Below are 26,879 nucleotides of genomic sequence, written 5' to 3' on the forward strand. Positions count from 1 at the left end.
GTACCAAATATGGTTGGATTGCAGAAAGGATTGAATTTTATGAACAATTCTATGAATAATTTTTATTTTTTTAAGGGGACACAGATCATACTTTTCCCAATGATTTCATTTTCGTGGCAATCAAATAAAGTTAACACCAACTTGTGTTAAACTCTTTTTTATTCTTAAAAATGTTTCATTTTTTTTTAAATTTCATTATAGCATCGTTTATTGGTCAATCAGAACTTCTGTTTCTGTCCTGTAAGTTTTTGTTGTTGGGAGAATGTTATATTTCTGGGGGGGGGGATAAGCAAGTCTCTCTTTTTCTTTTCCCCTTTAATCCTGTTTCATTTTTTTTTTATTTGGTTGTTGCTTTTCTTTCTTTTTTTTTTTTTTTTTTTTTTTTTTTACAAAAGTGGGTAATAGCCACTAGCCAATATGATTTGGTTCAGCTTTTCTTCTTTTGCCCGTCGACAATGACACAACTAAAAAGGGAAAAGAAAAAGGGAGATTTTAGAAATATTTTGCAACAGTCAAAGAGGGAGATCAAAACATTTAAAATATTATTACTAAGCAATCACTATGTTAAAGTTTTAATTAAAACAAAATTGGTATATTGTTAATAATTTTAAACTTCATATTAAAATGCATATCAAAATAAATTAAAAAATTGAACCAGCATCAACATCATATTCAGTTTAAAGTCTATTTTTTATGCGTACATGCATTGAAAAGTGACTTCCAAAGTAACATATCTCAGACCAGGTCTTTATTTATCCCTGTTTTCCTCAGGTCCATTTTTGTAAGTTCCTTCCATGTTTTTGTTAGCCTTTCCCAGGAACATGCTACCATAACATATTGAATGATCCAAGAGCTCTCACTGATTCTTTCATCATAATCTACTGTTCTGTACACATTTCCCTATTCTGTTCAATCTTCTGAGGTCATCACATCAAAGCCGATCTTTAAAACACACAGTTTACATCAAGCATATCTTTTTCATATCGTTCTATCCATGCAACGCATGTCCTTAACTCTCACTAACCAAGTTTATTTGACATCTACCATCACACATGCCTGGTAAACTCTTCCCTTGGTCAACAGTGCAAACACTTTGCTAGTTAGTAATGACAGAAGTTCTTTGAACTTAGAACATTCAGTTTTAACTCTTGCAATGATACTAACACACTAAATAAAAGAAGCAATAGGCTAAAGCTGTTGATTTTGTTGAATCAAATTGTTTGAATGACAAAATGCAAGGGGGGATCAAATTATTTAAATTACAAAATGTAAGGAGGATCAAATTGTTTGAATTACAAAATGCAAGGAGGGATCAAATTATTTAAATTACAAAATGTAAGGAGGATCAAATTGTTTGAATTACAAAATGCAGAAAGGATTAAATTATTTGAATGACAAAATGCCAGGGAGAGGGATCAAATTATTTGAATGACAAAATGTAAGGAGAATTAAATTGTTTGAATTATAAAATGATAGAGGATTAAATTATTTTAATGGCAAAATGCTGAGGAGAGAGATCAAATTTTTTAAATGACAAACTGCAGGAAACGTCAAATTGTTTGAATAGCCAAATGCAGGAAGGATCAAATTTTAGAATGGCAAAATGTAAGGTGATACAAATTGGTGACCCATTAGTAAGAAAAAAAAATCAAGATGGAATATGAATTCAGAATATTAATAGTCATTGTTAATAAAAGATTCAGTAATTTTGAATGTGTTCATCTTTTAACTGATAAATTAAAATGGTTTTAGAAACTTACAGTCCTTTCTTCCATGAATTTCTGTTTGAATTCCTCAATATCAATTTTTCCTGGAAGAAAAAAAAAATTTTTTTTTTAATATTTTTAAATAAACAAAAACTAAATAAAAGTAATAATTCCACAAATCCAAAGGAACTAAAACTCTCATCAATCTCCTAACCTGCCTCCCCCCTCACACAAAATAGACAAAATAGTTGTAGTACCCGCCACCGTTGGTATCACATCAAGTGGTCAGTGAGTATCATTTATGCATGTATTTCATATTAGTAATAATTAGTATTATTTATAAGAATCATTAATACTACTACTAATAATAACAGCAATGCAATTATTAATTTATTTAAATTATGAAGGCAATTACATCTGATAATAAATTGATGAGGTTTTGTTAATTGAAGAATCTATATAAATGTGAGTTGTGTGTTTGAGAGAGATGAGTGGGCTGGATGGAGGAGAAAGAGGAGTGAGGAATAGGAGGAGGAAAACAAGGGAGGAGGGAAAGACAGATGGGGAAAGAAAATAAAGTGATAGGAGTTTCAATAAAAATATACGACACTTTTTTCTCCCTGGGCAATGTCGGGTAGTTCTGTTCATTTATTACAAAGGAAAAATCTTGCTTGTCTTTTTGTCTGACTAAAAATCAAATACTACATAAGATATACTGGTAAAACTTTCACAATCAAGTTTCACATGACTCAACCTGCTGGAGGTATGAAAAAAATAATAGCTTAGCAACAAAATCACACTCCTTCACTGTTAAGGTCCCTAAATGCCAAAAAGTTTTCTAGACTTTGGAATTCCCTTCCTGCTACCTGCTCCCCTGACTGTACTGACATGCAGAAGTTCAACTGCAATCTTTCCTAGGCATCGTCCCAATTAGTAGCCCCTTACGTACTAGTGGCGATATGGCTTGTTTGGAGTAAAGGTGAGAGGAAAAAAAAGGGGGGGGGGGCCAAATTAGTGCTTACTTCTTATCTATAGTTATTCCAAAAACAACACTGAAACTATAATTTTATATTCTAATTATAATTAACAATCTTTAAAATGTATGTACCCATCACGGAACGGAAATGTCATATTCCAAAAATCATGTAAATTGATCAAGTAATTTTATTTTTATGAAGAAGATTACCTTTAAATGATTTAAAATGATCAATGTGAATTATAATATCATTACAAAGCGGATCCCACAAGTTTGAAGTATTCTAGAATTATCTGCCCTTTTTTTTTTTAAGATGGCAACGTAAGACAGTCACTTTGTGTGTACTCATAAAATTTAATTTTCTTAGTTAAAAATAAAACTATTCATTCCATTTAGGTGATTTTTGGAATATGACATCTTTGTTCCGTGACGGGTATGTACGTCAAAGATTTTTCTATATTTTTGTTTTTTAATTAGGCTGAATTCTAAATAAAAACTTAATTATAAAGCAGTTGAATCAATAAAGAGGAAGCAAGAACCACAAAGATAGCTAATAAAGGGGGGGGGGTGACTTGTTGAATTAATTATCAATTACAACTAATTAGAATTAAAAATGTTTCCAATATAACTCAATCCCAAAACTAATGCTTTTACATGAATTGTATGTTATACAGTAGAAAATCCTTAGGGAAACACGTTAACTCACATTTAGTACAATCGGTGAAAGAGATGTAATTTGTAAGTACAAACTTTAATCAAAAATGGCGATTATGTTCCTAAATTTTTAAGATAAGGATTGATTATTCGTATTATTTGGATTCTCCAGACAATTATTCTCATCTTGAATTTTATTTTCACAATGTTTCAATTGATGTTACCTCTGATCGTCTTCAGGTGTATCTTGTTGAACTTAGGAATCTGGACAGAATTTGGAACAGAACTCTTTATTTAATCCATGGGAGTAACGTTCATCACAAAGATGTTTGATAAAATAGACCTGAAAAGTTTGGAAGTTACATCGACTGAAATGTTGTGAAAATAACATATGAGAACAGTAATTGGAAGAATGGAAATAATGAGGCAAATTGAATGGAAATCCATTGCAATTATTTGCTTTCACACCCTAGGCTGGTTTGTGATAATTATAGTTAATTGCAAGTTGTTAGGACGGAGGAGGGAAACAAAGACAAGAAAAAGATGACAGACATCGGAGATAGAAAATGAAGTGCATCTCCTTCCTTCCCCCAGGAAAAAAATCGCATCCACGTTTCAATGAAAAGATTACCTTCAAGGAAATCTTCTGCAATCTGTTCGGATTTCTCTTCGGACTCCATCACAGCCACTTTGATATTGCTCTGAATGCTCGTCGGGTGGAACTGGTCAGACAAACTCATGTGGCGTTCACTCTCCTCTTCAAACTCATTTTGTAACACTTCCAATTCATCCAACTGCACAGAAAAGGAAACAGCAAAAATATGTCACTAAATTAACATTTCCCTGGACATTATATGCATAAGTTTATAGGAAAAAAACATTTTATATGCATCAGTTTATAGGAAAAACATTTTATATGCATAAGTTTATAGGAAAAAAACATTTTATATGCATCAGTTTATAGGAAAAAAACATTTTATATGCATAAGTTTATAGGAAAAAAACATTTTATATGCATAAGTTTATAGGAAAAACATTTTATATGCATAAGTTTATAGGAAAAAAACATTTTATATGCATAAGTTTATAGGAAAAAAACATTTTATATGCATAAGTTTATAGGAAAAAAACATTTTATATGCATAAGTTTATAGGAAAAAAACATTTTATATGCATCAGTTTATAGGAAAAACATTATATGCATAAGTTTATAGGAAAAAAAACATTTTATATGCATCAGTTTATAGGAAAAACATTTTATATGCATAAGTTTATAGGAAAAACATTTTATATGCATAAGTTTATAGGAAAAACATTTTATATGCATCAGTTTATAGGAAAAAAACATTTTATATGCATAAGTTTATAGGAAAAAAACATTTTATATGCATAAGTTTATAGGAAAAACATTTTATATGCATAAGTTTATAGGAAAAACATTTTATATGCATAAGTTTATAGGAAAAAAACATTTTATATGCATCAGTTTATAGGAAAAACATTTTATATGCATAAGTTTATAGGAAAAACATTTTATATGCATAAGTTTATAGGAAAAACATTTTATATGCATAAGTTTATAGGAAAAAAATATTTTATATGCATAAGTTTATAGGAAAAACATTTTATATGCATAAGTTTATAGGAAAAAAATATGATATGCATAAGTTTGTAGAAAAAAAATATTATATGCATACATTTGTAGAAAAAAAATATTATATGCATAAGTTTGTAGAAAAAAAATATTATATGCATAAGTTTATACGAAAAACATTTATGACCAATGGCAAAAAAGATTAAATCACAATGATTTTCCAAACTTAAGAGTCCTCGTGAGATCATGTGGTCCCTCACTCACAACATTGCCAACTCTAACGTTGTGTGCCATTTTTTTTGTTTATCTTCTCGTTCTAGTCGTGTCTTTGTCTCTTACGCATTGGCAACTGCAGAGAGAGTGCACTCACAAACATGTAAAAAAAAAAAATAACCAAAAAAGAAAATACTCCAACACTGTCTATAAATATTAGTTGCACTCTGGGTGTGTATGTGACCCCACTGATCTTCTGGACGCTAAAGTCCACATTTATGTCTACTGTTGAGGCTGAATTCATCAGTAAGTCGATCAATTCATGCCCCCCATCTCCTCTAAGCCACGATCTGCCTTGACTGTGTTAAACTCACAACTGTCCTCAACTCTGATTGTCGTCAACCATCGCAAACTTTCCAAACTATTGTAAAACTCATTGCCAATCCTAAAAAATAACTAAAAAATATTGATCTTTTCTTTGTTCAGTCGTTTGTCCTAGAATAACTGCCACACCTCATTACAACCTCATTTCAGCTTTCCTTTGTCTACCTTGGTGAACAATTTCCTCTCCATTGTTCCCCCAATAACCCCATTTCCTATATCTGTTCACCCAATAAACTTATTTCCTCTTAACTTTTGTCATATATCTTTCTCTCTCTTTCTTCCTAATATTTGGTTAGGGTTGTAACATTGAAAATATCACACCATGACGGCTTTCCCAATGTATTTGTGAAAGCAGGCTAAAAACAACTTGGCTTCGTGATAAATAGTAAAACCTCATAAAAAAAAAAAAACATGACAAATTTACAGATAAGTTAGGTAATAATCAGCTAATGTACTTCCTAACTTTCGGTATGTCTGCTACCAGAATCTATGACAAGGCAAATCCGTTTTTGTTTTTTTTGTTTTTTTTTACATGGAGGTCACCACTTATCAAGGCCCAGAAGCCACTCGGGGATAAGGATTATTGCATGTACAGTAATCAATGGGATAATATTGTAGTAATCGTTAGTAATGGAGATCTGATAAAGTGTCTTATTTAAGGGGGTAGTTTATCAGGAATTTGTTTATGTTGGACTTGAAGACATCCAAGTTGTAGTCAGGTGGGAAACAGGCAAATGGAAGAGAGTTCAACAGGCGTGCACTTCTAAGAAAGAAGCTTTGTTCATGGAATCTACATTTTCATTTTGGCACAGATAAAGAGTGGGGAAAATTATTGAGAGTGGTTTCAGCTAGACGGGTGTTTTTGTGAAAGATTGGCGAGGGGGGGCCAGAGATTGGAGTTCGGATGAGCACTTGCCATGGATGGAAATAAGGATAAAACAAAGACAGGCTCGCAACGTCTCTTCTGTGGGAGAGAGGTTGCAAGGAAGAGAAAAGGGCATCCTCCACTAAGCTACAAAGTCTATTTTGTACTTTGTCAAGGCAGAATAGTCTGTTTTTAGCAGCTCCTGCCCAGATGTGGCAGCAGTACTCCATCCTTGGATGTACTTAGCTTTTATATAGATAGAGAATTGCATCAGCAGTGAGATATCTACTGGAGCGGTAGAAAGATCCCACCATTTTTCCAGCGACCTTGGCAACAGACTTGATGTACGTGTTCCATTTCAGATCAGGAGTAAAGGTCAATCCCAGAAGAATACAGCCTCCCCAAGATGAGAGCAATCCATTTCAATTGATAAATTTTCAATATTTATTTTTAAAATTAAAAAACATTTTTAAAATAAAAATTTTTTAAATTAATAAAAATTATTTTAAAAATTAAAACAATTATTTTTAAAATTTTAATAATTACTTTTAAAATTAAAAAAAAATTAAATTAAAAAATTTTGAATGAAAAATTTTATTTTTAAAATTTAAAAAAAATTTTAAATAAAAAAACTACTTTTAAAATTAAAAAAACTTATTTTTATAATTTCATAAACATATTTCTTACAAAATTTCAAATAAAATAAAAACTTATTCTTTAAAATTTGTTATCAAAAGTGCAAATAAAGATTGTGTTATTTTTATCTTTTTATAATTTTGTTAATTTTTATTGCATATTTTTCAATAATGTCTTTTTCAATAAATTTAAATAAATCACTTCACAATAGAAATACTGAAGAATAACAAAAGTGAAAGAACTGATTTGTCTTGTCACCACTTCCGTTAACAGACACACCGGAAGTTAGGAAGTATGTAAGTGCAAATTTTCCTGAGGTTTGGTTTTCCGGAACAACTTCAATCAGTTACAACAAAGAAATACAGTGAGGGTGCACGTGGAGGAAAGGAGAAAGGAAGTCATTATTTGATGCAACAAAAATCATCTGACCTTTACTGTCTATAGCTTTTTTCAAAGTCTTGTTGTAGACCACTGCAGTTTCAATAGCAAGCAGTGTTCAATGCAGAAGATTCACTAACACCAACATTCAAGGGATTTATTATAATAAAACGGGGGGGGGGGTTTAAAGATAAGAAAATGTGAAGTTATTGACTCACCTTTCTAAGTAAGGATTTCTTTAGTTGCTCAGTAAGAGGCCTTTTCTTCAAATTTTCTTCTACAATAAATTTTTTTAAAATTTTTTAGGTATTAATTTAAACATTAAAAAAAAAAAGAAAAAAAATTATTTTAAATTGTCAGGAATAAATAACAAAAGAACAAAACAAAAAAGATAAGAAAACAAGAAAAAAAAAATTTTTTTTTTAGTGTCAAGATTAAATGCTTACTACTCAACTCCCCACAATTCCCTGTTAGACATAACCCAAACAGTAACCCCTTGTGTCCAAGTAGCAATACATCGTGTTTGAGATTAAAAAAAGTATTTTAAGTAGAATATAAATTCATTGGGATTTTACTACATTGAACATAATGAAAAAAGGAATTGCCAATGGTCAAGCATGATGGTAGACATTACTGATTAAATAGAGGAACTCCTAGCAAAAAAAAAAAAAAAGAAAGAAATAATTAAAAAAAAAAAAACTAAAGAAAGGAGTAATTCATGGGAGGATGATATATTAAAATCCATTTATACCCCAATCATTAAAAGATACAATTTTAGAATAATTTTTTACATTTATTTTTTATTCATTAACAATATTAGCAAAAAACAGAGACTACACTTTGAATGATTTATATAATAAAAAATATTAAAAAATTTACATCTTAAACAAATTAGGCACAAGGCCATTCAAAAGTGTGGGTGAATGGGTGTTGTTGGTTATCATTTATCACTAAAAAATGTCTATCCTAACTCGAATCAGCAGAATATTACATTTACCTCAGGATCCATGTTACTTAAATTTCTCAAATCGTTTAAAAAAAAACCCTGAAAATAACGTTCAAATACACTCATTTCATTAGCATGGAGTGAGGAAAAAAACAATAAAAAATTTGATTAGTAAGATCCTTTCAACACTTTTTAAATAACCAACCACGGTTTTCCAGTTTTTGAAAATTTGACATCCAAGCAACACCAGTTGAATAAAAAGTAGTCAATCTTGTGATACTACACACTACAAAGGAAACTGCTTGCCAGGCTGATTTCAGAGACAACAAAACAGATACTACACTACCCCCTTCTCATAAAATAGATTAAGATTAATATGTTTTATTTCAGAATATATATATATATAGTAGAATCACAGAGTACGACATCAAAAATTAGTAACAAAATGCAGTACAGTATATAATATACATGTATATAATCAAATAACATTATAAATAACACCATAAGGCGGGGAAAATACTGTAACCAGAGGCTGGACAAACATTGTATTCCACATCGGAACCTGAAAAAAACGTATCCTAGGGCCACCGTATCTCGGGGTTCTACTATACAATAATTTTTAATAGTATAGACAGATACCAAATTTCCATTAGCAATAGAAGTAATAATATAGTTTTGACTTCAGGAATAAAAGTACAATTAATCGAAGTATACTTTTGGATTCAGACGAACACTTTCCCAATCTCTATTAGTCAACCTGACGTTGCACGGGATTGCAGGGAAACCTGACGTTGCACGGGATTGAATCAGGATCAATGAATGTACCACACTTCTAATACTTTCATTATTATCGAAATTAGTGAAATTACCCATTTTTCAATCAAATTGATTCTAGTTGAGGACTCACCACGATGCACCTGAAGGAAGCTTCAAATGCCTCCCTGCAGTTCTCCACAATACATTGTAGTCTACATTGCACTGTAGAGAATCTACTGTTGATTTTATAAAATTATTTTTTTATATAATGATTTGAATCAAAGTTTAAAATGCAAAAGTCAAGTATCATGGTTCAATTATGCTCTAAACATAAACATTCATTTTGAACACGCCTTTAGTTAATGATGCAGGCAACGAAAGGAAGTCTCATAGTAAGATTTAATAAACACCTTTATTTGTTATCCTCATTAGTAGCGTGTACGAGAGAGAATTAGGGTTCGTAGGTTGAAATGTTCATGTGTGAAGATAGAATATCATGTCAGCTGGTTGGAGAAGAGAATAGTTCAGTTCTGTTTATACGTGTTTATAGGTAGTAGCTGTCGATACGAAGGAAGCCAATTAAAAGAGAAAGAAAGAGACAAAGACTTCAGTGTGTTTACACATGTAGGAGTATGCGTCCAACAGTAAAGACAGGGCAAAGGGTTAGTGTCTCGTGGTAAGAAAGAGTAGGTGTGTGTGTCGGTGTACGTTCTTTAGCATGGTAAAGATTGTTCATTAAGGTACCGCATGTGGAAACAAATGAGAGTTTGAAAAGTCACCATGTTAGCTGTTAGTACTGAGCAAATGAGCGAGAAAAAGGGTTGAGAGTTTCAGATTTCGCCTTTCATAAATTCTGTCACGTGACTGAGAGCTGGCTTGTGATTGGACAAGCCAGGGAGAAAATGGATTTCAAATCTCGAGTCGTGAGAAGAACTTCTGCCTATGTTTGTAGCGAGTGTCGGTTGCTACACGTCCCTATCTTATCAAAGAACCTACTGTTGATTTTATACACCAGGCTCTTCTGCTTGTGTGATGATAAAACTTCTCAAATGCACTCGTGATGTTAAGCTGTAATAAAGGTGCTAACTTGTGTGGAATTTTTTTTTTTTTTTTTAAATCGGCCCACTCGTTTCGGAGTCCATAGGGAACAAACACACTACTTTTTATTATTATTTATTTATTTTTTTTTTATTATTATTTTTTTATTTTTTTTTTTTACACAAAGTAGAGATAATGTAAACCCATTTGTTTTTTTTTACTTGGGAGTCACCACTTATCAAGGCCCAAAAGCCACTCGAGGATAAGGGTTAATGGAGTTAAGATGGTGGTGTAGTAATCACTAATGGTGTAAATTGGGTAGAATTTGATTATTTAGGAGGACGGCTTAACAGGAAGTCGTTTACATCAGATTTGAAGGCCTCCATATGGTATTCAACCGGGAAGCATGCCAGCGGAACAGTGTTCCAAAGGCGGGCAGTTCTGAGAAATAAGCTTTGTTCATGAAATCTGCATTTACATTTAGGCACAGATAGAGAGTGGGGAAAATCATATATAGTGGTTGTAGCTAGTTGAGTGTTTTTTTTTGTGAAAGTTTGACAAGAAGAAATCATATTATGAATCATTTATTAGAATACAATTTTATAAATCATGAAGTGATTGTCTGTAGTCAGAAACCATTTTGGACGGAATATTAATGTAAATAATGTTTTTGTATATGAATATATTGAGAATGAGGACGGAAGATAATGCCAACCATCAGGAAGGAAGTTAAATTACCTGCTAAATTGATACAATCAGTCGACATTTGTACTCTCTCCTTCTCGATTTTGATAACTTCCGGCATTTTCTGTAACATCTCAAACAATTTATCATCATCGTTCATCAACTCGTTTAACTCTGTTATGCTGCAAAGAAATAAATACAGTCACAAAAGGAATTAACATAGAAAGACAAATTTTGCAACAACAAAAAATAAACGAACAATGGGATAATTAAATATTTGAAGAATGGAGAAAGTCAACCAGAAGAGCTGCTATAAGCAAGTCTAACTTTGATTTAGAGAAAAATAAATGTTCATGTGTTACAGAAAATGAAATGCTTGTTTGCACTGGTGATCTTTTAAACCAACCCATTTCAGGTGAAAACATTATATACTTATATGTCATGGCAAAATTAGTATAAATTACAAAAATTACAAAAAATGATCTAGGAGACGATGCGATAGAAATATTTTAAATAAAAACAGTCAGTTACAATTATGTTTCCAGATATGTTTAAAAAATGGTGGACTCTTATCTCCCTTGTTTGTGATACTGAATTGGTAGCACAACTCTTCCATATTAAAAAGCATGATAAAACTTGATAATTTAATTCTAATTTTACTTCTAATTATTTTTTCTACTGGATCATTTTTTTGTCATTTTTGGAATTTATACTAATTTCACCGTAACACGTATGCAATAATGTTTTCACCTGAAATGTGTTGGTTTAAAAATCACTAATGTACACAAGCACTGAAAATAGCTATGTTAGCAGAACATTTAAATAAGTTTCAATAAGGGTAAAATTTTTCATGGAATCTAAAGACATCATTGAAATTTTATTTTAATTCAATCTAAGGTCACTAGGGGCAATTATCAGTTAGGGACATTAGAAACGAAATGCATTTTATAAAAGTAGATTTTTTTCATTTTATAAAACAAAAATAAAATTTTTTTAAATATCTGGTGTTTGTCCAGAATTCCACATATATTTAAAAGCAAAAATAAAGAAAAATCTGTATGATGTATAAGCCCATGACAAAAAAAATATCATATTCCAAAATTCATGTAATTTGATCAAATTGTATTTTTAGTTAAGAAAATCAAATTTTATGTCTAAACTACGAGACGATCTTGTGATACCATCTTGAAAACAATCTCCAAATAATGTGACGTTTTTAAAAACATTCTTTACATGGAAAAATTGGAAAAACTTAAATTTGTTTAAAAATGATTTTCTTTATAAAAATAAAACTACTTATTTAATTCATATGATTTTTAGCGTACAATATTTTCTTCCAATCACAGGCACATATATCATACAAATACTTATTTTTGTTTTTTAATATAGAAGGAATTCTGGACAACGATTGAACTTCTTAGTGATAAATGTATTAAAAATCAGCTGAAATATTTGATCATATTTATCGACATTTCAATAATTTTAAAAATAAATAAAAAGAATCTGTTTAGATTCATTAAAGTGATTTACCATTTTAAAACTGCTTGTAACAAATTGTAACAAATGCAGCCTCAATAAATATATTTTTATTTACTTACCCTCATATTGCAAATGTTATTTTTAATCTTTCTTTCAAAGCATACATTTTAAACATGACCATATTTAAAATTATTTTCTAACCAATGACAAGTAAATACCAATAATATTGTATACTATTTAAAATGTCTCATCCTGAAATAAAGCAATTCTTATTGGTCAACCAAAAACACAACATAGGTTAATAGAACTATGAACATCAATGAAAATATGGACATTAAATTTGTGCAAAGTATGCGTATCAGCAGAAAATTAAAATAATTTTCAATAAGGGTTAGATTTTTCATAGAATCTAAAAACATCAATTGAAATCTTTCTTTGATTCTATCTAGGGTCACTAGGAGCAATTATCGGTTAGATCGATAAAATAACTGACATATATTAAAAGGTTTTTACCTTTTATTCATTTTTTTTAAATCGATTTTCTTTTTTCTGCTAAATAAAAATAAAATTAAACAAAGAATATCTTCGTAAATAATGTATAAAAAAAAGCGTTTAAACATTTAAATAATAACTTTTATGAGTATTTTAAAAATTTTAAATAATCAAATAAAAATTTGTTAAATTCATTTCATTTTTTTTTTATTAGCGTAAACAAATAGCGTTTTATTTAAAAAAAAAAAAGAAAAAGATTTTCACATTTTTCACCAAAAGATCGATTCGCAATAAAATTTCAAAAAGTCAATAAAACAGCAAAGAGCATTGTCTCTTGAACCAACTAAATAAAACATTGAAAATTTTAAATAAAAACATTGAAAATTTTAAATAAAAACATTGAAAATTTTAAATAAAACATTGAAAATTTTAAATAAAACATTGAAAATTTTAAATAAAAACATTGAAAATTTTAAATAAAACATTGAAAATTTTAAATAAAAACATTTAAAATTTTAAATAAAACATTGAAAATTTTAAATAAAAACATTAAAAATTTTAAATAAAACATTGAAAATTTTAAATAAAAACATTGAAAATTTTAAATAAAACATTGAAAAATTTAAATAAAAACATTGAAAATTTTAAATAAAAACATTGAAAATTTTAAACATTGAAAATTTTAAATAAAAACTACTTCTAATTTATAAAATAACTTTTTTTATGAAGCACAACTACAATAACACGTGATAATACACGCCACCTCATTCAACAACGTTGCCGACCACAACACTGTTTCTATAGTCTTCCCTTTTGTATTCTTTTCTCGTTTTGACTATCGAGGGTGTGCATGGATTCATAAGTATAAAAATAAAACCCAAATCCCAACACATTTTTTTTTTTTTTTTTTTTTTTTTACAAAGGAGTCACCTCTTATCAAGGCCCAGAGGCCACTTGAGGATAAGGGTTGGTCAAGAGGAACATGTCGTAGTAATCATTAGTAGTGGAAATTTGGTAAATTGGATTAATTAAGGGGATGACTCATCAAGAATTTGTTCACATTGGACTTAAAGACAACCATATTGTAGTCAGTTGGAAAGCAGGAAAATGGAACAGAGTTCCACAGGTGTGCAGTTCTAAGAAAGAAGCTTTCTTCATAGAATCTACATTTAGGTTTAGGCACAGATAAAGAGTGGGGAAAATTATTATTATTAGTGGTTTCAGCTAGACGAGTGTTTTTCATGAAAGTCAGGCCAGAGGGTACCATAGCTTGGAGCTCTGACAAGCACTTGCTATGAAAATAACGATAAAGCAGAGACAGGCTCTATTCTGCAAATATTAGTTGCACTCTGGGTGTGTGTGTGACACCATCAATTCTTTAAACGCTAAGGTCCCCATCTACATCTTTTTCTCTTTCTTCCCTACTTCCCAACATTGTGAAAGGAGAGAGGAGGATGCCGATAGTATCATAGTTTTTTGTTTTATGACTTGCAAATGTTATTTTAAACTTTCTTTTCAACACAAAAATTGCAAACATTACTATATTTGAAATTATTTTTTCATAAGAAACATTGTAGTCAGGAATATATCTCCACATGTGCAATAATACGTGAATATCACTGGTTTTATGAGCAGACAGTAAGTCGAGTAGAGATATATTCTATGAGAGATGCAGCAACAACGCACAGAGTTAGAAATTCAACTGACTGCTCTACTGGGATATCTATATTATATTTGTCTTAGTCTGTGTTTATTCTACTTTTTCTCAGAAACTACCACACTAATCTTGCTGAAAATTTGTACGGACCTTTGTTATGATAAGGTGCAGTGAACCAAGTATTATGGTATCTGATGCATAAGGATTAATAGGGGTTAGTATTTAATGCAAAAATGAGCACAAATTTAACCATATTCAACCGTAAATTTGGCATAAAGCACTCATTCTAAATCAACAGGCTATAAATTTTGTCTGCTTTTAACAGGCTTATACGTAGATATTTGTATCATTCATGGTAGAATACGTTTCAACCTATTTGGAAATCACGGGTCTTCTTAGCGGACATAAAACTTACAGGATGAGGGCACTATTTGGGATGGTCTTAACTTTTGGAACATCACAAGAACCTTATATCCAAGAGCCACTTTTAGGGTATTCTTCCACTCTTTTAACTAAACATTCTTCGTTTGCAGTATGTACGCATCCCACCAACAATGCTTGATTCCTGTTTTACCCTAGTTAAAATAAATGGCTACTTTAAAAATTTGTTTCAAGAAAAATTGCATTCTAGATCTACAAGTCTGTTGTTAAGGTTGCTGAAAAAAATGGTTGGATGCCACTATCTATGTATATGTGAATCAGATACATACTCCAAATGACTAATTATGTGTTATTTAAAATATTGCAACAATTTTTGTTTTTTTCTAATGATGGACAAGAATCAAAACAAACATATCTACCAACCGAACAGAAACCGTCCATTAGCTTCCGTCTCAAAAGACCAGTTATCTCAGAGACTCACAGCCTTATGCTTGTTCTACTGAAATATAAATAGATACTGATGTCACTTCCAGCCATCCACTTTACAAAGGCTATTTGTTTTATTACTGCACATAAAATCTTATTGATTGGAGCGAGGTTATTAATTGGGATGATCTCATAACTTTTGTAAAATCTCAAGTGGTTCACACTCACAGTATGGAACCTCATATCCAAGAAGACAATATTATTACAAAGAGCCAACCAAATTCTTCTATCAACTAAACATTTTTCATTGCACGTTTACGCCACCAACAATGCTTTGATACCTGTTTTGTCACAGTCGAAATACATGCCTCACTCCCTTAAAGAAGACCCTTGTTTTGAAAAGCATTTAGGACTGAACTGTCCTTTAAATCTAAAATGGAAATCTGTTGCTTTGATGGAAAAATGGTTGGATGCAACCTTCTACCTATATCTGAGTCAGGTTTTTATCTTGCACCCCATCACGCTCTTTTGTGCTTTGGCCGAGGACAAAATTTGTTTTTTCTTAGCTAAACATTTTTTTCATTTGCAGCCTATGCAATATCGCATCGCACTATACAAACTACTAGTCTGATGCAAACAATTAGAAAAATCGGTATCAACTTACCTTTTATTTTTCAATGAAGGAAATGAAGCTGGTAAGTCTGGCATTTTGTAGCCACTGAAGAACTGCACAGAAAAGAAAAGAGAATTTAGAAAACCTTTCATTTTACATTTACAGCACATTTGTAATAGAAAAAGCATAAAAATAATCATAGTGAGAGAGAGAGAGAGAGAGAGAGAGAGAGAGAGACAGAAAGAGAGAGAGAGAGAGGAGAGTAAACATGGAGGTAGACACGTTTACCAGAACCGAAGGTCAGCTGACCAAATTACGTATGTATGACGTGATCAGCAGATCGGTGAGATTTGATTTGAGCTTTGAAGAAGACGGACGTTTTTCCGTGGTCTCCCCCTCTTAACTGGGGAGGGGGGAGACGAACGCTGACGTGTGTGAAGAAGAACCCACACAAGCAGATTTCACTTCCACCTGCTGCAGGACCTCTGGGGAAAGTGAAATAAAAAACTATAAAACACATTCATCGTCTTGGAGTGATAAATCTTCGTCAAACAGGTATCAAGTCTCCCTCCAGGATGAGAAGTTTCCAGATGGTCCGTTTTGAAGAAGCAGAGGTAGGTTCAGAAATTACATGTCACACACACGATTCCCTTTATGATAATCAAACACACAACCATTTATATTAGAGACAATCATACGCACACGAATACATTTTGATGTTATACAGTGTATACAAGAAACGTAAATGTATGCCTTCGCCTTTTGATGTTATACACCACCCAATATATAACAATAGCAGATCAATATTATTTACAGATTTTTCAACAAAAGTTCTGGTTTTACAAGTACATTAATGTACTCTGATGAACTCATGACATTTGCACTCCCTTGACATACTCCCAACTAACCTAATAAGCAGCAAAATCTCACCCCTTGACTGTTGAGATCCATAGATGCCAAAAAGCCTTCTACCCTAATAGTTTCTTCCCTTGAATTGCTAGACTTTGGAATTCCTTTCCTGTTTCCTTACTATACTAACTTGGAGAGGTTTAAACATAATGTGAACAGACATCTCACTGCTCAACTACCCACAGTCCCCTGTTAGACCCGACCCCAAATAGTACTCTTACATTTCAAGTGGCAATATGCCTTGTTTGGGGTGAAATAAAAAGAGTTAAGAAATGCTTAAACCAGTGATTCTCATCCTTTTTTTTACCCATCAAAATCTTTTCTTAGTTATTTTCTGGTAAATCTACATAACATAATGTATTTTTCTTTAATAAAAAAAAAAAAATTGAAGAAATTATATCAACATTTTATTTTAAAAGAACACGATGGAGCCCTAGTAATGTCACAAAAACCATGAGGGTCCATGTGAGCCCCTGTTGAGAATTACTAGTCTAAGACAAAAAAGTAAGGTATGCAATAAATGCTGAAATCAAGATGAATTCTCTCAACCCTAGTGTACGTGCACGTGTGTGTGTGTGTGTGTAATAAAAAAAACTGCTAAGAACTAAAGAGATGAAGTGCACATCTGGGAGGAAAAAGACAGGAAGTCATTCCTTGATGAAAGAATTTATTTAATGACCTTAGACCCCACCCCCCATCATGGATGATTTGTAAATTTAGTTTTCACAGCAAAGTTAAGATTTTCAGTTTTCAGAGAAAACTATCATATAAGGAAAGGCAAGAGAAGTTAGCGAGAGGAAGATGAAGAGAGACAAATCAGAAAAAGAGAAAGATAAAGCAGAATAAAGAGGAAGAAAGAGAAATAAAATCCAGTCAAATAGCGACGGCAAAGAAGGAAGACTTATGCTTTGACAGAAATCATCTTTTTCTTATTTGAAAAAAGAAAAAAATTTTTTAAAAAAAAGCACATTTCAACTCAAAAGAGGTGAAATATGAAAGTTATTTAAGTGGAATATACATTTTTTTCTGGATTAAAAAAAGTGCAATTCTGCAAAAAGTGGAGAACTCACACATTGACAAAGTGTTATTTGTTAAGTAGAGTTTAAAGGATGAGGAAAGTCCATATGTATGTACACTTGAGTAATGAGACTAAGAGGCTGTTACTATATTTAGAAGTTCATAACTGTCATCCATTTGGTTTTGTTGAGACGCAAATAGTCAGACTACAGCAGAGTTTGTTTATGCAGCAAGAATATGTTTGACAGATACTAATACTGTGTTGTGGACAACATAAGTTGAGGTCTCACTGGCACTGACCGAGGACAGTGCTTGTGCACTTGCTTATACAGATAAAACGAACAGGTGCTTGGCTCCTGTAGGTGACTATTTACGATTGGTTGAAGTCCGATGTAGGCAACCAATCAAGATTGAGTATTTTGCTCCAATTAACACCAAGTATTTCAACCAAGTAAACATTCAATGTCTTTATTGTTTAGATTAATGGGACAATTGTTCTCATCTTGAGTTTTATCTGCACAACGTTTCATCAATGTAACCTCCGACCTTCGTCAAATATAAAAGTCGCCACGTTTTGGCAGGGGAAAAAAAAGAAGGGGTAGCACTACCCTCTAAGGTTCTGAATTTTTAGATCTAATTGGAAGTAAGTTAACACATTATAAAGATAATTTAATTATCCGGGAACCCTAGGGGTACAATTTTTAAGTTATTATGACTAAAATTTTAATTAAATCCATCAACCAATTATAAGTTCTTAGAAACATAATATTTATGGAAGAGGTAAGAGGTTGCTGCTTTCAATATGATTGTGTATTCTTCTATTTTTTAACCAGATATAGTTTTTTTTAATTTTTGATATGTTATCATTATAATAAGATAAGAGAAAAAAACGGGGGGGGGGGGGTGGAGGAAGAAGAAGGGAAGAAAGGAGAAAGAAGGGAAAAAAATCGAAGTTGTTTAAGTGAGAAGAAAAAAGACATAGTAAACATTTTCAACTCGGAAAAAAATGGGGTGACTATTTGATGAAGGTCGGAGGTTACATTGATTAAAACGTTGTGCAGATAACACTCAAGATGAGAACAACTGTCCAATTAATTTAAACGATACAAACATTCATACTTCATCTAAAAAATTCAGAAATGTGAACACTGAATGTTTATGAGATTCTTTCTCTGGCAATGTTGCTATTGTTGTTGTTGGAACAAGCATTTTATATTTTGGCTTTTTTTTTTATGTAATTTTCATTTAACAGAGAAAGTTTTCTTGTCAGATTTTTAAAGTCAGAACTAAATAGCATTTAAGCTGATAAATCAAACTTTGCTTCCGATGATTTTTTTTTTTTTTTTACATGGGGATCACCACTTATCAAGGCCCGGAAGCCACTCAGGGATAAGGGTTATTTTGTGTACAATAATCAATGGGATAATATTGTAGTAATAGTTGGTATTGGAGATTTGATAAAGTGTCTTACTTAAGGGGGCGATTATTAAGGAATTTGTTTATGTTGGACTTGAAGACATCCAAGCTGTAGCCAGGTGGGAAACAGGCAAACAGAAGAGAATTCCATAGGCGTACATTTCTAAGAAAAAAGTTATGTTCATGGAATCTACGTTTTCATTTAGGCACAGATAAAAAGTGGTTTTAGCTAGACGGGTGTTTATCATGAAGGATTGGCAAGGAGGGACCAGAGATTTGAGCTCAGACGAGCACTTGCCATGGAAATAACGATAAAACAAAGACAGGCTCGTAATGTCTCTTCAGTGGGAGAGAGGTTGCAGGGAAGAGAAGAGAGCACCCCCCACTAAGCCACCAAGTCTATTTTGTCAAGGCAGGATAGGCTGTTTTGAAGCTCCAGCCCAGATGTGGCAGCAGTACTCCATCTTTGGACGTACTTGGCTTTTATATAGATAGAGAATTGCATCAGTAGTGAGATATCTTCTGGAGCGGTAGAAGGATCCTACCATTTTTCCCAGCAGACCGGGCAACAGACTTGATATACGTGTTCCATTTCAGATCAGGAGTAAAGGTCAAACCCAGGAGCTTGTCAAAACATGAAGCCTCCCCAAGACGAGAGCCATCCATTTCAATTGATGCTAGATGAGGAACAGAGCATTGATGATGTAACGTTAGGAGCTTGGTTTTCACTTGTTATTGTTGCACAATGTTAATAATAGAATTCATTACTTTGTCCAGCCCAGTGAAGGAGAAATCCTTCTCAACTGAGGTAATTTTTACTTTTGTTCCAATCCAGAATGCCTCTTTTCCCCCCACATAAAAACTGACATTGTGTATCCAACATTGCGTTCATGGGGAGGCAAGTAAATAGGAGAACAAAAAAAAAAGAAAAAAGAAAAAAAAAAAAGAAAAAAGAAAAAAGAAAGAAAAAAGAAAAAAAAAAGAAGATATTTACCTCTGGTTTTTGTGATGTTTGCTGTATCGGAGGAAAGTTTGGCAAGTTGTTGGAGGTGTTCCCATTCGTACTGGGTGGCAGAGGTGCCTTTGTGGTGGGGGTCACAGTTGTTGGGATGGGCTGCCGAAAGTGAGGATAGACGTTCACCATATTGGTATTGATAACGGGACTTGGAACAGGACCTCCCAATACGTAAGTGGTGGAAGGCTGCGGAGTGTTGATATTGCTAAAAAATAGAACAGGGAAAACAATATCAAAATCTCGCTGGTGGATTGTTGTAGCCAAGGTCAATATCCCAAGGTCAAATACCATAGGATTAATATTCCAAATTTTATTTTTATTATTGTAAACTTTTATGGGCAGAAAACCCAAGTAGTCCTAAGTTCCATAAAAAGATATTTGAATTTTATATTATTTGATTAATTGAAAACAATTTTCATTCTTGTCCAGATTTCCTCAAAAAAAACCCTAGGGTCAAAAAAAAAAAAAAATCAGTATGATGTACTTGTGATGAAACGAAAACATCATATTCCAAAAATTATGTAAATTGATAAAGTAGTAATTGTCTGTATTTTTGAGATGAGGTGTTTTCATTGATTGAGATTGTCGGACTGATTTCCTCATCTTGGTTGTTATTGTCACAACGTTTCGTCCGTTTTGCCCTCCGGCCTTCGTCTGGATGGAGAGGGGGGACCATCGCCCCCTATGGGATGAAGTAAAAATAATAAACAGAGAGACCCACTGGAAAGTGAGAAAACTTAAAGAAACAGCTCACATGCTCGGACATAACAACCTACTGAGCAAACCAAGCATAGAGCTGAATGCAATTTGGACACCTCTGATAGAGAGAGAAAACCTTGAATAACAACATAGGTTTAACATTAACAAAAACCAACTAAGAATTGTCCTAGTGACATATGGCCAAGTGGTCCTAGACGTTGTATCAAAGTTTAGTTACCCAAAAGGTGCTGAGTTCAATCCTGAACGAAGGCAGTGAAAAAGTAACATTAAAAAAAAAAAAAAAAAAACTGGAGTCCGAACACGGTACCCTCGTAATAATAATAAAGGGTTGGGTTCGAGACTCCTAACAAACGGTTCCCCAGTTCGATACAAAACACCTGACGAACAAAGGCCGGAGGGCAAAACGGCCGAAACGTTGTGACAATAACAACCAAGAGGAGGAAGTCAGTCCAACGATCTCAATCATTGATAAAGTAGTTTTATTTTTATAAAGAAAATCAGTTTTAAGCAATTCATGGGAATTCATAGGCATTACAATGTAAATCTCAAGTTTGAATAATTGAATCATCCCCTTTGTTGTTTTTTTAGATTGTTTTCAAAATGGCAATCACTCTTCTGTTATTCATGAAGTTTGATTTTTTTATTTAAAAATAAAGCTACATTTTTTTTTTTTTTTACGTTTCTGAATGTTTGAGATGAGGAATGGTTATTTGTATTATTTGGAATCTTCTTGTTCTCATCTTGATTGTAATTTTCACAATGTTTCAGTTGATGTAACCTCCAACTTTCTTCAGATGTATCGCATCAAACTCAGGAATGTTTCCGTTGAACTTAGAAATTTGGAGGGAATTTCGAACAGAACCTTTTTTTTTTTTATTTCATGGGGGTAGCATTCTCTCCTTCTATCAGTCATGACCGGATAGATCCTAAGTAATTTACAACTGTATTTTTCAACTTCAGGAGAATATCATTTTTACAATTGATTTTTCCAAGTACTCTAACCACTGCGCCTGGATCTTTGCAGACCGAAACGTTGTGAAAATTACACTCAAGATAAGAACAGTAGTTTGAAGAGTTTAAATATATTTTCATTTTGTCACAGTTACACAATAAATATTTTTGTTTTTTAATATAGACGGAATTCTGGCAAAAACCAGATTGGAGTACTTTGTGACAACAATAAAAATCTGCATGACGTACGTACCTGTGCAAAAACAACTAAAACAACTTATAAGAAAAACACTGACAATGTAGGGGGAAAGGAGACAAGAAGTCGTTCTTTGATGAAATTAAAGTCATCTTACACCCATATCCACTCCATGAATTGTTTAAAGTCATAGTCTTCATAGCAAAATTAACGTTTTCAGTTTGTAGAGAGAACTTTCATAAGGTGGGAAAAGGAAGGCAAGACAAAATCAAGAAAGATAGAAAAAGAAATAAAATCCAGCCAAACAGCAACAAAAAAATAAGCGCGTAAGGCTCTAGCAAAAAAAAAAAAAACAAACATTTTGCTCAAAATATAAAGAATTCACATCCACAGGAGTCGTTAGCGATTTAAGCAGAAATACATTTTTTTCAGGATTAAAATAGAAACGTGAAATTTTGTTTAAAAGCAGAGAACTGACATCATTTATACACACATTTTAATATGTAAAGAAAAACACGAAAAACAAAATGAACAAATGTTTACTTACAATGGTACGAGAATGGGAGGATTTTTACTGAACTCTTCAATGATTGATTGGATCACTTCACCAAGGCTACTGTGCATTGAGAACTAAAAAAAAAAAAAAAAATGGACAAATAAACGTAAATTGCTTTTATAAACTTTGATGACAAATCCTATTTTCGAAGAGTGATACTTAACCCTTTATGACCTGGTTGAACTAATTCATTCAGTCATAAATAAATGAATATAAAGGCATAAATAAAATTGAAATTTATATTATTTAATTGGAATTCATTATTGAGATGAGTATTATTTATTAATTTATTTATTGCGGACTATTATCCCCATCCTTTTTAGTTGTTGTTTCACAATGTTTTGGAACCGTAGAGATTCAACGTCTCTATCCACTGCGCCACAGGCTCCTTTGGTGAGAATTGTCTGAAGGTAGCGGTTTCAATCCTACCAAAAGCCGGACAGAGGCTTACTTGACCAACACGTGGTAAGATGACAACAACTATGGATGGCAGTAATTGCTGAGAATGCAGTTAGGAGATTCGGAGTTCCTATCCGTCACAGTTACCACTTAAAGGCCAGAGGGTTAGTTGGCCGAAACATTGTGAAACAACAACTAAGAAAGATGAGGATAATAGTCCACGATAAATAAATGAATAAAGTGGGAATTGATTCAAACATGCCTTGTACGTATTAGTTCAGCATCTGGGTCGATGCCAGATATCGCCAGATTGCACTGTCCATAATTTACATTCAGTATGCCGTCATCTATCCTAGTAAGCAGAGGATTTCATTTGTTGTCACAAACACTTTTTCAAGCACTATGGATAATAATCAAGGTAAGCTTATGAAATGCAAAAATTCTCAGAGGTAATTTAACAATTGAACGTTATAAGTTTTCCACTTTGAAGACAATCATAGTATCATTAGCGTTTAAACTAAAATTAGCAATAAATATTTTTTTAATCATCTACATCATAGTTCAGATCATAAAGGGTTAACTCCATTGTATGTATGTATATAATATATGTATATATATATATATATATATATATATTATACACAGCATAATCGCGTTGACACACCGGTTCTCATCAGATCACCAAAGTTAAGCAATGTTGAGCCTGGTTAGTACCAGATGGGTGACCACTTGGCAATTCTAGGCACTGTATGTGTTCTCCGCTTATCTCGGCATTTGTTTCCAGTCGTCCTGTACATTCACTTCACTTGCCACTGGTATTTAACGACTCAGGAGAGGTGTGGTTGGAGATTGCGCACCTCCTGTCACAAAGATTTCACGCACAGGCAACCCTTCGTGGGTATCCATAGTCTGTTAAAGACTGAAGGAGCCCTTAAAAAACTTAATTGTACACAAAATAAAATAAAATGGTGCTTAACTCTTATACTCGATAAGAAGTGACTCCTTTGTAAAAAAAAAAATAAAAAGGTAAAATATGTTAGTACAAAATAAATTAACATCAAAACTTTGATATACCTACATATCAGGCAAAAGTAGGTATCTAAACAAGAAATTATGGAAAATTATCAAATAAAATTTTAATTAAAAATATAAATTAGTTTTATGTTTTTGAATTTTTAAGATAAGGATTGATAATTCATATTATTTAGATTATACAGAGTGGAACGATAAAATTATTGCCATAGAAAAGACGACATGATTCCATTTCCATTCGATAAAAAACAGTTTTTGTTTTTTTGTTGCAGCCCATCTATTAGTTGGCCAGTTGTGCACAAATCTCAAAAGCGATAAGAGCCTTCTATTATGTCTGAAAATGACAAAATGTTCAACGAGCGAGATCATAGATGTGCGGCTGTACAACTCCTGTTCTCTACTGATGCAAGTTATGACAGCAGGACCATTGCCAGCACCCTCAAAAAGCATTGCTGAATTGTCACGAATAACAGAGACATGCCCAGTTTGATGAAAATGAAGTTCCTTGCCACAGTTATGGTCTTTGGTGTGGTTTCAAGTGAGGGCCACAACATGCCACCTCACATCTTCAAAGTTGGCTTGGAAGTTAACACCTTGATGTGCTGAAGAGTGTCGTGATCCTCTGGTGCAATCAAGTATCCGTTGGCATACCCTGGGTGTGGCAGCAGGATTTGGCGCCAGCCCACAAGTTCAAAGAGACTCAGACTTGGCTTCAGAAGGAGTGTTACGATTTTGTGCCCTTCTCTCACTGGCCCCTCAACTCCCTGACCTAAACCCACTGGATTACTTTGTTTGGTCACACGTTGAGACCATCATCAACATAACCTCCCATAACACCAAAGCCAGCCTGATTGCCGCCATCCACCGAGTATTCGCCAACGCTTATGGAAAAGTCATGCTCCTACTTCCAAACCCGTATTGAGGCAGTGATTGAGGCTGAAGGCGGCTACATTGAAGAAATGTCAGCTTTACTACACGATCAAGTTACTTGAATTGATTTTTTTCAGTAAGTTGTAGTGTTGTTTTCTTTAAGACGACAACTTTATCGTTCCACCTTGTAGTAGCATGTGTTTTGCCTTTTTGTGCGCAAACATTTATTCAAACTTGTTTGTTTGCTTGTAACGAAGAGAGCAATGGATAAAAGCTATGAATAACATGCACAAATTTAAAATAAGGCTTTAAGTCTATCATTTATAAAAGTAGTTAAGTAAAATGAAAAAAGAACAAAGACATATTTGTTAAAAAATCTCAGCCTTTGAAATAAATGATTTTATTAATTAATAGAAAATGCATTATTTTTGGTTTTCAAAAAAAAAAAAAAAATACTATATATGTCTATCATTTTTGTATATAAACATTTATTTCAGCTTACAACTTGGCAACTGGATCTTAATGTGCATCAAGGCTTGAAAGAGACAGACAGATAAATATAACACATTGTGCACGATTCCTAGAACTACTCGTCTGTGGAACACACTACTGTAGGGCTGCTTTCCAGCTGACTATAACATGGCCATTTTCAAGTCTAATATAAACAATTTTTTGTTGCTCTAGCCTCTTAAATAATCAAACACTATAAAACTGTTTAAAATTTAATTCTCCTAACCAGCAGAGATACCTGGCATTGCCTTGGTGCAGGGAAATTTTGCATTAGCTTATACATGGATTCTCTACCCTTTCTTTCTATAAGTACTTGAATTTTTAAGTCGTCCTTTTTCTTTCCTTGCCTTTGCGTCCACTAATTTACAAAGAAGAAGCTGAAATTTTGAAAACTCTAAATTAGTGTCTGATATTTTTTTTTTTTTTTTTTTTTTTTATTCAATTTTCACCCCAAACAAGGCACAGTGCCACTTTGAAGCAGGGGGCTACTATTAGGGACTTAATTAGCGAGGTCATTATGAGGGTAGAAGAGTAGAAAGATGTTTGTTAACATTACACTTGAACTTCTGCATATCATTGCAGTTGGGAAAGCAGAATCCCGGAAGGGAGTTCCAAAGACCCGCAGTTCTGGGGAAGAAACTATTGGAGTAAAAGGCTTTCTTGCACCTAGGGATCTCTACTGTAAAGGGATGAGACTTAGTAGCTTGTCGGGTTTGTCGGGGGTAGTTACGTTGGGGAGGTACAAGTGTTTGCAGTTCGTCAGAGCATTCACCATTAAAGTATTTGTAGAACAGGCAGAGGGATGCAACATCTCGTCGATGGGACAGAGGTTGAAGCCTAGATGACAGTTCAGGACCTATCAGGTTGGCGACTCTTTTTTGAACCCTGTCCAGGAGCGAGAGACAAGCAGCAGATGCACCAGCCCAGATGTGACAACAGTACTCCATACATGGGCGAATGGTTGCCTTATAGAGGTATAGGATATATATATATATATATATATATATATATATATATGATTTGAATTTCATTAAAATCGGATATATGTATTTGAAGTTTTAAGAAGGTTCTGCCCTCATAGCTCCCATAGAGAGATTCATAAAAATTCAGCACATTGAGGGGTAAGTAGCGATTAAAAACCATTTCCATTTGAATTCACCAAAGAATTTGATACAGATGATTTAAATTTCATAAAAACAGGATACATTTGAAGTTTTAACTGACATTTATTTAGATTCTCTTCACATTTTCAAACACATGTTGCCTCTCCTGTTTCCTGACTCCAACTGACTAGAAACTTTGTTCTGTCCTTCAAACACATGACGTCATTTATATGTAATATCATTTGAAACTTGCATTTCTAGCACGTTTTGTCTAGGGTGATATCCCTTAAACCCCCGCTTCAGGTGA

General features: G+C 32.8%; 1 protein-coding gene across 1 annotated transcript in view; it reads right to left on the reverse strand.

Moving 5' to 3' along the window:
- Positions 1-352: 352 nt before the first annotated feature.
- Positions 353-26,879, reverse strand: part of LOC145266908 (vacuolar protein sorting-associated protein 37A-like) — a 91,958-nt gene continuing 65,431 nt past the window's right edge. Inside the window, exons 5-12 of the mRNA XM_080122694.1 lie at positions 22,650-22,732; positions 20,215-20,440; positions 15,930-15,991; positions 10,885-11,012; positions 7,625-7,683; positions 3,968-4,130; positions 1,761-1,810; positions 353-464 (exon numbers count right to left, since the gene is read on the reverse strand). Of these exons, the coding sequence (XP_079978820.1) occupies positions 387-464; positions 1,761-1,810; positions 3,968-4,130; positions 7,625-7,683; positions 10,885-11,012; positions 15,930-15,991; positions 20,215-20,440; positions 22,650-22,732 (849 nt within the window). The 3' untranslated portion in view covers positions 353-386. The remainder of the gene's footprint in view (positions 465-1,760; positions 1,811-3,967; positions 4,131-7,624; positions 7,684-10,884; positions 11,013-15,929; positions 15,992-20,214; positions 20,441-22,649; positions 22,733-26,879) is intronic.

The sequence above is a fragment of the Euprymna scolopes genome, chromosome 42, assembly GCF_053919585.1.
Source record: "Euprymna scolopes isolate OS-2025 chromosome 42, ASM5391958v1, whole genome shotgun sequence".
Classification (NCBI taxonomy): domain Eukaryota; kingdom Metazoa; phylum Mollusca; class Cephalopoda; order Sepiida; family Sepiolidae; genus Euprymna; species Euprymna scolopes.